General features: G+C 43.1%; 1 protein-coding gene across 1 annotated transcript in view; it reads left to right on the plus strand.

The window, feature by feature from the left end:
- The first annotated feature begins 8,611 nt into the window (after window positions 1-8,611).
- LOC124722682 (putative ammonium transporter 3) overlaps window positions 8,612-13,008 on the plus strand; it is a 234,576-nt gene continuing 230,179 nt past the window's right edge. The window contains exon 1 of the mRNA XM_047247825.1: window positions 8,612-8,762. Within this exon, the coding sequence (XP_047103781.1) occupies window positions 8,612-8,762 (151 nt within the window). The remainder of the gene's footprint in view (window positions 8,763-13,008) is intronic.

A 13,008-nucleotide genomic window follows, 5' to 3' on the forward strand; every position in this document is an offset into this window, starting at 1 on the left:
CGTAAACCAAATTTGGTATTTCGTAGTACAAGCTACGTAAATGCTGTTGCAGTGTTATAAGGTCTAGGGTTCTTTTCCATGTTTATGGTGCCAGTTCTCGTACATTATTGTCTGTATCTAGAGTTAGGTTTTGCTCTTGTACCTTTGGTTTTATTGATAATTGTTGCGTACTATATGACGCCAGTTTTGTGCAGGGAAATATGTCACTTGTATTCATTACCCTTAAGGAGATATCAGGTTCATATTACGTAACTGATAATCAACACTGTGTCAGTTTGGTACTTCTTAGTTTAAGATAGTACTCATTAAGATTTTTTGTATCTTTCTAGGGTTAACAATTTGTCACCTGTAGATGTGATCTTGATGCCATGAAACCACTCGTGATTAATAAATTATTTTCACGCAGCTGTTGCGTTTTTCATCGGTTGAAACGTATTATCGCAACTGAGGTTGCTCCTCATACCAAGTTATTTGTAAATTACACGTAACTGAGTGGCAAGTGCTCGTCACAGTCCAAACTTTCACATATCCATTTTATATCGAGTCTTGTCCGCTTTTACTAATTATACAATAGCACGCTCCGTTCAGTAACACAGCCTTCATCTCTTTACCATCGCTCAGCTGTGCTTTATTGGTGGATCGTATTTATACCAACACTTAAAAACTTATTTGAACAGAATTACGTCTTTCATTTTATTTTAATATAATTTTAGTTAAAAACGTAATGTAATTAACACACATATCTTTTTACTTCTTAATAAATCATATACATTCACAAATATTAATCAGCCCTTATTTTTTTAGAGTGGACTATAAGAAGTATTCATGGTTACAGATTCTTATAAAAATAAAATCTTTAAAATAACTTCCACAATATGCATAGCAGGTAAAATTAAACCTAATTACGTAATCAGAAAACGTAGTACCCTAAATAATTTTATGTCACTGTTACAGGAAAAGTTCAGTAATGAGGTCGAAATTCTTGGAACACATGATATGAAACATGAAAAATCCAACTCCTATGTGAACTAAAACTTCTTCAACAAAGCTATTTACATGATAGGAATCAGCAAGTGTAATTCATCGCTTGAATATTAAAAAGTAGAACAAGTAATCCATGAAGTAATACTGAGAGTTACTATCTAATTGAAGTCCTAAAGTAAACCACATAAAGGAAAAAATTAGCGTTTACCTTCCCTAGAAGTGACACCAGAGCAAGTGGAGATGTTCCACATTGTTAAGGAGTGTTTCAAACCTACTGATGTGTGCAGGTAACAGAGCACGTACATCGTATCAGTGCTTATTAGTGATGCTTCAGATACACTACAGTTTTAGCTTTCCTTTTTCGTCAGTTGTGGATAGAAACCACAGTTTGTTTCCTGTGAAAAAAACCTACACCTTATAAAAGTAATAAACAAACACTAATGGTGTAGCGCATAGACATTTTTACTCCCCTGTGTATATCTGCTCATCGTTTCACAAGATAATATTTTAATTATCAGGTCAGACAAATACGGAAATAATATGTAGAACAAGATCAAGGTATCCCCTAACTACCTCACCAAAGTAAGAAGTTCAAGAAATGATGGCAACGCACAGCGTTAACCACCCATCATTCTAAGAAAATAAATCAGTTCCGAAATGAAATGAGAGTCAAAATAGCGTACCTTCTTGATCTTGGGGTCTGCAGAGATATATGTGATCAGTGGCAGTTCCCATAGTGAGAAAGCGTGCTATGATGGTATATGCTTTACATCGCAGCACGGCATCGTACGTCACGTTTCCTGTAGGTTTTTCAGTCCCTTCGATTGTGTCGCCTTTCCCAAATTTTTACAGCTCGCTTTGTTCTGGTCTGAATAAAAGCAAGAACAGAGGTGACGCTGACATCGAGTCGCTGCACGGTGGATTTTTACAGCCAACTGGGCTACCTCCTTTGGCCTTCAGTGCATTGCAGCTTTTGTTTGTGACGAATGTAGCTGCAAGAGATAGCTTTGTGGTCTGCGCTATACGTATTGCTCAAATAGAGTCCTCTGTAACGGAAGAAACAACATTTCTCCATCGCTTCTCTCTCGCTGAGATTTATTGGTCTATGGATACGGTGACCTGCAGTCGTTTCATACACGCCTGTTAGCGTTCCAGCGACTCTCGCTTCGTACGTAGACGCGCAGGCACAAACCGATACTATCAAAATAGGTTCTGAACATTCCATCTTGTACAGCACTAGGGAAGAGGAAATGGCAGGTACTTTAGTAAGCACAAATAGTTCCCAATCCCCTCTGTTTGGCTGACGAAGCGTAGCGCCAGAAAAATTTGTTCTTATCAACAAATTAGAGTAATACACCGAGAAATGTTCCAGGCAAAAGACGTTCAGTGTTGAAGTATGCAATGTTATTACTTTTTACTGACCTGTTCATTTCCATAACGTTTATCCCGTCTAGTGCGGAGTCAGCTATTCAGGATCTGTCAAGTTTTATTTTATTGTTTAGTTTTGTGGCCCGACACCCTTCTTCACGGTACAGTCGTCTATGTAACCTACGGGGGAGATGTCGTGTGCGCCATCTGCCTGTGAATCGTGTAACCTTAGTTCCGCGTGTTATCGTATTTAAACAGTTTGTGTATTGTATCCTCTGAGGAGAGATTTGGGGGTCAGCCCAGCATTTTCCTGTCCACCTCAGTAGCTGAGTGGTCAGTGTGGTTGACAGCCATGCGGGTGGCCCGGGGTCGAATCCCAGTACCGCCAGGTAATTTTCCTCGGCTGGAGGACTGGCACAGGGTGCACTCAGCGCCCTGAGGCAACAATCGCGAGATCGATGTGTTGACCACATGCTCCTCCATACCGCATCCAGTGACGCCATTGGCAGAGGATTGCACGCAGGTCGGTAGGGCTCGTCTAGGGCCAGAACACGGAACTTTACGTACTTTTCCAGCATTTGCCTAAACGAGCGTGGGAAACTGACTAAAGGCCACACTCAGGTGGGTGTGTGTACCAGTCCGCGGTCGTTAATTCAACGTGCATATTAGATACGGGGCTGTCTCGGCTCCAGACTCGCAGTCTAAGGAGCTGCGTGTTACACCACACGAGCAGACCACTTTCGCGCCTTCCTCTTACTTGACATTTTGAATCGAGATTCATTTCCTCTAGTTTTCTGCACACTGAAGGCAGCGATTAGCAATAACAAACACTTACAGCCGACCCGCAGTCGCAACAGTGAGGCTAAATGGTATCTGCACTAAAATGTTCTGGGCAATTTAGGTCCCAACTTTTAACACGTCCTTAAAGTTTAAAAGAATTGGACGCGTCGTTTTCGTGAAAATTAGCTCGTGTGGTAGGTCTGGGCCACCCCTATATCTGTCTTTGAAAGCGACTGGGTATTTATTCAGCCTGAACATTACTATGCTGAGAAAACCACTTAGACAACGTTGCCAGAATTAGCGACAAGAAGACTGAAGCAGAAAGACCTGTCCACTGTCCAGTCACATTAATGTGATCCCATGGCAAAAGCCTGTATAAACGCCTTCTGCAACTTCGACCGCTGCGAGACGTGCAAGGAGAGAGTCAATATGGTTCTGGAAGGCACAGACAGGGATGTAGAGCCATGTTGACTCCAGTGCCGTGGGCAGCTGCGCTAGGTTTCTCTGTTGAGGATTCATTGCACAGATTCTCGATTGGGTTTAGATCCGGGGAGTTCTGTGACCAAGGAAGTGTGGTAAACTCATCCTGATGCTCTTCGAACCACACACGTAGACTGCGAGCTATGTGACACGTTGTGTTGTCCTGCTTGCATACTGAAGAAAAGCAAACTCCACGTAGGGACGCACCTGGTCCCCCAGGATAGACGCATACTTGTGTTGATCCACTTACATTCCAGAATGACAGGCTCACCCAAGAACTGCCACGAAAACATTCCCCATACCATAAAACGCCAGGACACGCGGTGTTTGCTTTCAGAAGTTTCACGTCGAATATGCCAATGGCCATCTGTCTGATGGATCATGAAAAGTGATTCATATGAAAACGCCAATTGTTGCCACTCAGTGGACGTCTAGTTACAGTACTGCTGTGAAAATTGCAGCCTCTGTTGCCGATGATCCAGGCGCCTGCAGCAGGGGGTCCACACACAGCAAAGTTCACTGAACGGTCGTTGAGGAGCCACTTTTTTTTAACCCCTTGGCTCATCTGCACGGTCAGTTGCTCAACAGTAGCACGGCTTCTCGCCCGTACACATCCCCGTAGCCGTCGTCTCAGACCTCTCAACTACGGCCAGTAGTGCACCACAGTTACCTTGGGGCCGGTTTTGGATAGCTCCATTTTGCCACGCAAGGTATAATTCAGCCACGGCGGCATACGAACAGTTTTACAAACTTAGTCGTTACGGGAATGCTTCCACCATTGGCCCGAAAACCAATGAGCGTGCCTCTTGAACGACAGATAAATCGCTTCGTTTCCACATAACAACAACTACTGCACAATTTCGCGTCCCCACCCCCCCCCCCCCTCCTTAGCCCTCCCCCCCTACCTCCGACACGCTTCATATACCCTCGATTGTCAGTGCTGACACCTGCTGCCTGTGACGGGTTATCGCACTTTGACGTGAACATGTTGTTGTTGTTGTGGTCTTCAGTCCTGAGACTGGTTTGATGCAGCTCTCCATGCTACCCTATCCTGTGCAAGCTTCTTCATCTCCCAGTACTTACTGCAACTTGCATCCTTCTGAATCTGCTTAGTGTATTCTTCTCTTGGTCTCCCTCTACGATTTTTACCCTCCCCGCTGCCCTCCAATGCTAAATTAGTGATCCCTTGATGCCTCAGAACATGTCCTACCAACCGGTCCCTTCTTCTTGTCAAGTTGTGCCACAAGCTCCTCTTCTCCCCAATTCTATTCAATACCTCCTCATTAGTTATGGGATCTACCCATCTAATCTTCAGCATTCTTCTGTAGTACCACTATTTATCGTCCATGTTTCACTTCCATACATGGCTACTCTCCATACAAATACTTTCAGAAACGACTTCCTGACACTTAAATCTATACTCGATGTTAACAAATTCCTCTTCTTCAGAAACTCTTTCCTTGCCATTGCCAGTCTACGTTTTATATCCTCTCTACTTCGACCATCATCAGTTATTTTGCTCCCCAAATAGCAAAACTGCTTTACTGCTTTAAGTGCCTCATTTCCTAATCTGATTCCCTCAGCATCACCCGACTTAATTCGACGACATTCCATTATCCTCGTTTTGCTTTTGTTGATGTTCATCTTATATCCTCCTTTCAAGGCACTGTCCATTCCGTTCAACTGCTCTTCTAAGTCCTTTGCTGTCTCTGACGTGAACATAGGCGATAGTAATATTAATGTGACTGGATCGGGTAGATCATCCACGCCGTCTGCGACACATTTTATTACGACTACAGGCAGTAGTGATAACGTACTACCGACGCACAATTGTAACAATGTGGTCAGAAATCTTATTAGATGCGATATAAGCGCAGAAATTCTTGCTGCAATAAACCACAAACCATATATTCCATGGAAAAAGTAGCACAGGATACCGGTTAAAGCAAAACAACCATTTCGAGAATTATTCGTTATGATGGTTAGCATCCTTATCGTATTGACATTCATCATGCTTTACGCGGAGATAATTTGCAAACATGCTTTAAATCATTATGCGAAAATCCCGATTTCAATACTGTGGGCTGATGAGGCAGTTCTCAAACCTAATGGCAAAGCTAATGTCCATAATGCTAACTATCGATCAGGAAAAAGCCCCACTAGTTTCGTCAGCAAGGCAACTAGCACATTTAGAGTTTAAATAGCTTGACTCTTCCACGACCAAGTTATTGTACCTCATTGTTTTTCAACAATATAACGCTGAAAGGTACTCTAAAATTCTGCAACACTCACTGACGAAATGGTAAGAAGGCGTTCAATTAGCAAAACGGTTCTTAATGTTGAAACAAAATGGACGGCCAGCACATTTTTTCTCGGCAAGCATGCGCAGTTGAAATCATTTGTCTTCTTTCTGGCTGATGGATTGTGACTTGACCACCGTGGGTCCTAGACTTAAATACTTTTGATTAATTATTATGGCGACGTACCAAAGACACTGTGAATCAACCGTACCCTACAGCAAGAAATAAAATGATAGACCGGATGTTGGTGGCTTCCACCTGTAGAGATAATTTTAAGACGCAGCAGTCTTAGAACACCTGGGGGTCAACAATATATCTTGCGAGTGTGGCCAGTCCTACGTTGAACAAACAGTACGTACTGTGGAATAACGCAGGAAGGAGTATGAGAGGTTTTATTGCCTACGTTACCCTGAGATATCTGCTTTAGAAAATGGTCACCGGCTAAAATTTGACAAAATCTCTGTCGTGGCTCGCTCTAACGGCTTCTAGTACTGCGTAAAAAAGAAATCGTTTCTTTTTATTTACACTACTGGCCATTAAAATTGCTATAGCACGAAGGTGACGTGCTACAGACTCGAAATTTAACCGACAGGAAGAAGATGCTCTGATATGCAAATGATTAGCTTTTCAGAGCTTTCACACAAGGTTGGCGCCGGTGGCGACACCTACAACGTGCTGACATGAGGAAAGTTTCCAACCGATTTCCCATACACAAACAGCAGTTGACCGGCGTTGTTGTGATGCCTCGTGTAAGGAGGAGAAATGCGTATCATCACGTTTCCGAATTTGACAAAGGTCGGATTATAGCCTATCGCGATTGCGGTTTATCGGATCGCGACGTTGCTGCTCGCGTTGGTCGAGATCCAATGACTGTTAGTAGAATATGGAATCGATTGGTTCAGGAGGGTAATACGGAACGCCGTGCTGGATCCCAATGGCCTCGTATCACTGGCAGTCGAGATGACAGGCATCTTATCCACATGGCTGTAACGGATCGTGCAGCCACGTCTCGACCCCTGAGTCAACAGATGGGGACGTTTGCAAGACAACAACCATCTGCACAAACACTTCGACGACGTTTGCAGCAGCATGGACTATCAGCTCGGAGACCATGGCTGCGGTTACCCTTGACGCTGCATCACAGACAGGAGCGCCTGCGATGGTGTTCTCAACGACGAACCTGGGAGCACGAATGGTAAAACGTCATTTTTTCGGATGAATCCAGGTTCTGTTTACAGCATCATGATGGTCGCATCCGTGTTTAGCGACATCGCGGTGAACGCACATTGGAAGCGTGTATTCGTCATCGCCATACTGGCGTATCACCCGGCGTGATGGTATGGGGTGCTATTGGTTACACGTCTCGGTCACCTCTTGTTGACGGCACTTTGAACAGTGGACGTTACATTTCAGATGTGTTACTACCCGTGGCTCTACCCTTCATTCGATCCCTGCGAAACCCTACATTTCAGCAGGATAATGCACGACCGCATGTTGCAGGTCCTGTATGGGCCTTTCTGGATACAGAAAATGTTCGACTGCTGCCCTGGCCAGCACATTCTCCAGATCTTTCACCAATTGAAAACGTCTGGTCAATGGTGGCCGAGCAACTGGCTCGTCACAATACCCAAATTGCGTGAAAATGTAATCACATGTCAGTTCTAGTATAGAATATTTGTCCAATGAATACCCGTTTATCATCTGCATTTCTTCTTGGTGTAGCAATTTTAATGGCCGGTAGTGTACGTGAAGTGTGTTCTTCACTATGTCTAGTGAACTGCAGGTTGTCATTGTGGAAAGGAATGAAAGTGTAGAAGTGACAAAAGGGAAAAATACGAAGTTGGAAGAAGCCTGAAGTTATTTGACACAAAAAAATGAATATCGCAGTACAGTTGAACAACAATCCGCAATTTGAGACGCCAGTTCTGAAGCTTGCAGTAATAAGTAATTAAAACTAAATGCTTGGAATGAAATAATTTGTACATTCCTACCGGATTTTGAGGTGAGAAACATGACCCTGACGGATCGATGTAATAGACACGCGCTGCCACGACTCTCCGCCACCAGTGGTGGCTGGGCACGGCAGCCAATTTATGGCGGCTCCGCCGGCTGCCCTAATATAATAGGCTCTTTAACAATCAATTCCCAATGACGAGCAGCGCCACCGGATGGGAGGCTGGCTACGCTGCCTGGCGGCCTAGTGTAATAAAAGCCTAACATATATTATGATCTAGATTCCCTTCAAACGGTACGTTTCCACATTAAAATTTAAAAGGAAATAAAAGCTTATTCATTGCCTCCAACCTACTAACCGAAAGACCGTGTTCCAGAATATTTACTGCACGACCTACATTTCGGTAGTTACAAAGCCCTTCGTGTGACTGCAAGTAAACAGATTAAATTTGTACGGGAAACACTGGTTGTCGGAACAGCCTGTCTTTACCCCTAAAGCGAGAGTCATTGATCTGACAGTCTCAAAGGGAAGTTGTAACAGATTTACGTTTGAAAGAGCCCACGTAAGACACTTGCATCCAACCACCCTGACAACAGTTTCATACCAGGCGTGGCACATACACGTTCAGTAGCATAAGTGAAATTAGCTCATGCCAGTAGCACTGTTCCTAATTAGGATATCTAAGTTAAAACATATAAGATAAACTTGTCGTGTCATTTATTTCTCTCTCTTTTCTATACATGCAATGGAGACGAATGAGACACCTTGTGATTTTATTAATGGAGCTTATCGGAGCAACTCCAGCCACGCGGGCATTCCCGGCATATACGACCTGACTAAGGAGGACGCTAACTGGCTTCTCACTTCGTCTTTCATCATCTTCACCATGCAAACAGGTAAGGCCCAGCGTAAAACAAATTATCTGTCCATTTCTAAATGTTTGATGCCTATAAAGGCACGTGTTGCAGTAATGACAAAAAGGTAACCGATTTTAATTTAGTGCATCTTAAATCGAAATTTTCTGTAACGGACACTTTAGTAACAAAAATGGCGAAAATCAATGTAGTGAACTGAATTTTTGCTAGCAAATAATTTAGCCATTTGTGAACTTAGATGATTTCACAGCGCAACGAATAATAAATTAATGAAATTTCTTCCTTGTAGCCAGTTTCAGTTGATTTACTCTGCTAATATAATGGGAATATTCTAAATCCTTTCCCGAAGATTGTAACTACGCCAGTCAAGTATCATTTTGTTGAATTTGTATACTGTTATCATCTGAAACAAGCTGCATGCTCGAAATTTCTTTGCTGAATTCTTTCATTTATTCCTTACCAAACTCAATTACACTTTCTGTTGAAATTAGGTTAAGAAGCTCACGATAAAGTACATATTAAGCTTCAAAAGGAGTTCTTTTTATTGATCCTGAATTGAGAAAAACACACACGTCTGACAACTATCAGTAGTATACATTTATCATCACAGTATACCCACCTACATACAAAACGTTGTGCTGATAGCCATTGAGGATGTTTACCTTTGTTCTAGCAAAATACTTTATAGTAACTACAAGTGGCTGTTAAATTTGTGTTTTTTTCTGTTGTATGTGCTAGAGTAGTTCAAGAAATGTCAGAGAAACTTTCTAAGAAGTGGTCAGCCTTACACTATGGAACTCCACACCAGAATTGTTCCCCATCCTGAGCTTCAAAGTGAGTGCTGTGTAGCTTAATAACTACGACGGATTTTCGGTACACAAATTAATGAACTCGGCGCGTTTCTTTCGAGCTGCCACGAACATATTTATTTGTTTCTAGTTATAACCTGCTAGTATGATACTCACTGTGAGATTAATTACCAGTGCATGTGGTGCCAGCGAGAAAGCTTAGAACGAACAAGTAAATTAATGGCCTGATTTCATTGGTAAACTTCACTAAAACTATTATAGTTCCATGTTCCCCTTAAATAGCATCTGAAAACAGCGTTCGCTGTCAGTGTCGCCAAAACTATGAGAATTAATTTACAAAGTGTACCGTAAGTATCCGACAGTACTACGAAAGAAAAAAGCGAAGAAACCTATTATTTTGATTTGTGTCACCAGCTAAATCGGTACTTCAAGAATCGAATAAGCATATTATGTTTGCATAAATATCTATGTAACTGCAATCCAAAGTATTATTACACTTGTGCTGATAACTGCCATAGGCTAATCGAGATTGGATAATTCAGGTAGAGCATGGTGATGCAATTTCTGAAGAAATTGTTGAGTTCTCTCGTGAAGTCGTTGTCGATACCAATGGCGATGATTAGAATGGACGTACAACAGAAAATTTGAAAACAAGTTACAAGAGTACCAATAACTTGAGGAAATGAAACGCATAACGTGAACGTTGTACTTCTGTTCAAAGCTGACATACACAACGGCGGTGCTGCCATTTGTTTGCGTCGGACAATTGTATAGTTGAGAGCAAGAAGACAGTTGGTGCTCTGAAGGTGACAATAGACAACTGGGATAGTCTGGCTGAACGTTATCTACACATCACTTAACGTCAGCACTGCTACAGGGGGCTGTTGAAAAATTAGACGCAGGGCCAACTCAAAGAAGGTTCGCTCGAGAAGGCACATCCTTATATTGTTCATAGACAGTGTTAACACTTTCCAGCCAAGGGGTCGGATTCTTGAAAGTTCATTGAAGAACGGCCACCGGCGCCGATGTCTCACTCTCTCGTGAGCGATTGAAACAAACATAGTTTCTGTGTTAGAGGGGAAACACTCTTAAGTCGTGAATTAAATATTTCAGTATGTCTAATGACTGGTATGTTGCCTGAATTCGTACTGGACGTCGGCTTCACAGTCGAAAACAGTGTGGGCAAGAAGAGCGGTACGAGATCATGATTGCCCAACGCACGGTAAACTCAATCACCGAGATCGTTGGAGCACTGGACTTTTCACTTGTCAGTTATCGAGGATGTGACGGGAGTACCCAGTCTTGGATAAAACCGCCGCTAGAGAATTCACTTGCCATCCGCAACCATCTTCACGCTACAGGATACAGAAACCATCGTCCCCGAAGTGTGCCTCTGCTCAACGCTCCTCACAGGGCGCAGTGATTAGGATTTGCGCAAGACGACTCACTTTGGATCTTAGAAGCATGAAAAAGTAGGCTATAGTGATGATTCACGATATATGTCGGTCTACTCTCATGGCACGCTACGAGTACAGGGAGACGTCGAAAACCAAATGAGATGATGCGTTCTGGCTGACAAAATGGCAGATGGTCGAGGTGCTATCGTATGCGGGATGTTGAAATGGGATGAACTAGTGTCCTGATACGTTTACCATCGTCTCTTACCGGCAAACAATACAGGAAGCTACTCTTCGAGAATGTACACTCGTCTGTTCAGTTACTATCTGGGGACCTCTAACTTCAAAATGTGCATCCACGATCCCATAGCTCTCGAACTGTGTCAGAATCATTTCCATACCAACATACAAATATGGTGGTGCTCGTGCGGTCACCCAAATCATTTGCCTTCAATTCTGTCGAGCATATCTGAGAGGTCATTATATGAAATGTGAGTTTGCTCGACCAGCTCCGACCGTGAAACCTGTCTCATGATGCGTTTCTGACACAGAGGCGAAAGAGAGTGCAATATGTTGCACTTGGGTCCCTATAAGTCTATATATCATGAATTTATATTTTGTGTTGAGACTCGGAAAATGAAGACAGGTTTCAGGGTGGTCTAGAGATCGTTTTCTGAGCTGGCTTAGACCACACTGTCTTCTGCGTCTTAGAGCTCAAAGATGCTCGTAGTGGAGACTTTATTTCCAGCAGTCAGTAACACTTAATAGTTCTCTACCCACATTACAATCTGTTTCTTCGATCGGTGACAAGCTGTCACAAGTAGCTCGTTTTACCGTACAGTTCACAGTTTTGTGTTTAAATAATTTTTAGTGCTTTAGTCGGTCATTGGACTTGTATGAAACTTGTCTAGCGCTGAATATTATATCACCATTTTCTCGATTTCGTCTGAAGCCATTCGGTAAGTTTTAACAAGTTAAACAATTCTAAATAGCGTTTTTCCATTGGCTAAGGACGAGGATATGCTGCCACATAGAGCTCTATACCATATCTGAAATTGCTTATAATTATAGCACCTCTGAAATTAAATGAGAGCCCTCCGACTCACCATATATGTAGTGTGTCGTAGAAAGCAGAGACGATAATTGTATCTTGCAACACGATCGAGCACCTGCTCGTAATGCACGGCCTGTGGCGGAGTTGTTACACGACAGTAACATCCCTGTAAGTGACTGGCCTGCACAGAGTCCTGACCTGAATCCTATAGGACACTTTTGGGATGTTTCGGAACACCGACTTCGTGCCTGGTGTCACCGACCGACATCGATACCTCTCCTCAGTGTAGCACTCCTTCAAGAATGGGCCGCCATTCCCCAAGAAACCTTCCAGCACCTGATTAAACGTATGCTTGCGAGAGTAGAAGCTGTCATCAAAGCTAAGAATGGCCCAACACCATACAGAATTCCAGCATTACCGATGGAGAGCGCCACGAACTAGTAAGTCATTTTCAGACAGGTGTCCGGATACTTTTGATCACATAGTGTACCACAGTACATCTCAATGTATTATCATGTTGCCATGTTGTCAATTGCCTTCGCGCCGGCCGGTGTGGCCGTGCGGTTCTAGGAGCTACAGTCTGGAACCGCGCGACCGCTACGGTCGCAGGTTCGAATCCTACCTCCGGCATGGATGTGTGTGATGTCCTTAGGTTAGTTAGGTTTAAGTAGTTCTAAGTTCTAGGGGACTGATGACCACAGATGTTAAGTCCCATAGTGCTCAGAGCCATTTGAACCATTTGAATCAATTGCCTTCCGCCTGATTTTCATGCAGCCCACATAACGTAACTGTCTTGCACGTCCCCTGGACAGTCGTTTGACAATACAAAATGGATACCACACGAGACCTATAGAGAACACTGGTCTGTGTCGCACTCAGTCCAGATGTAAATTAACACCACGATACTGCAAATACTATGATAAACGATATTAGAGATGAGACAGTCGTTAAAGCTTGTAAACCCGACTTTATTACAATAAGTGACATTTCCACACTCATCAGAATCT

Source organism: Schistocerca piceifrons, chromosome X, assembly GCF_021461385.2.
Source record: "Schistocerca piceifrons isolate TAMUIC-IGC-003096 chromosome X, iqSchPice1.1, whole genome shotgun sequence".
Lineage (NCBI taxonomy): Eukaryota > Metazoa > Arthropoda > Insecta > Orthoptera > Acrididae > Schistocerca > Schistocerca piceifrons.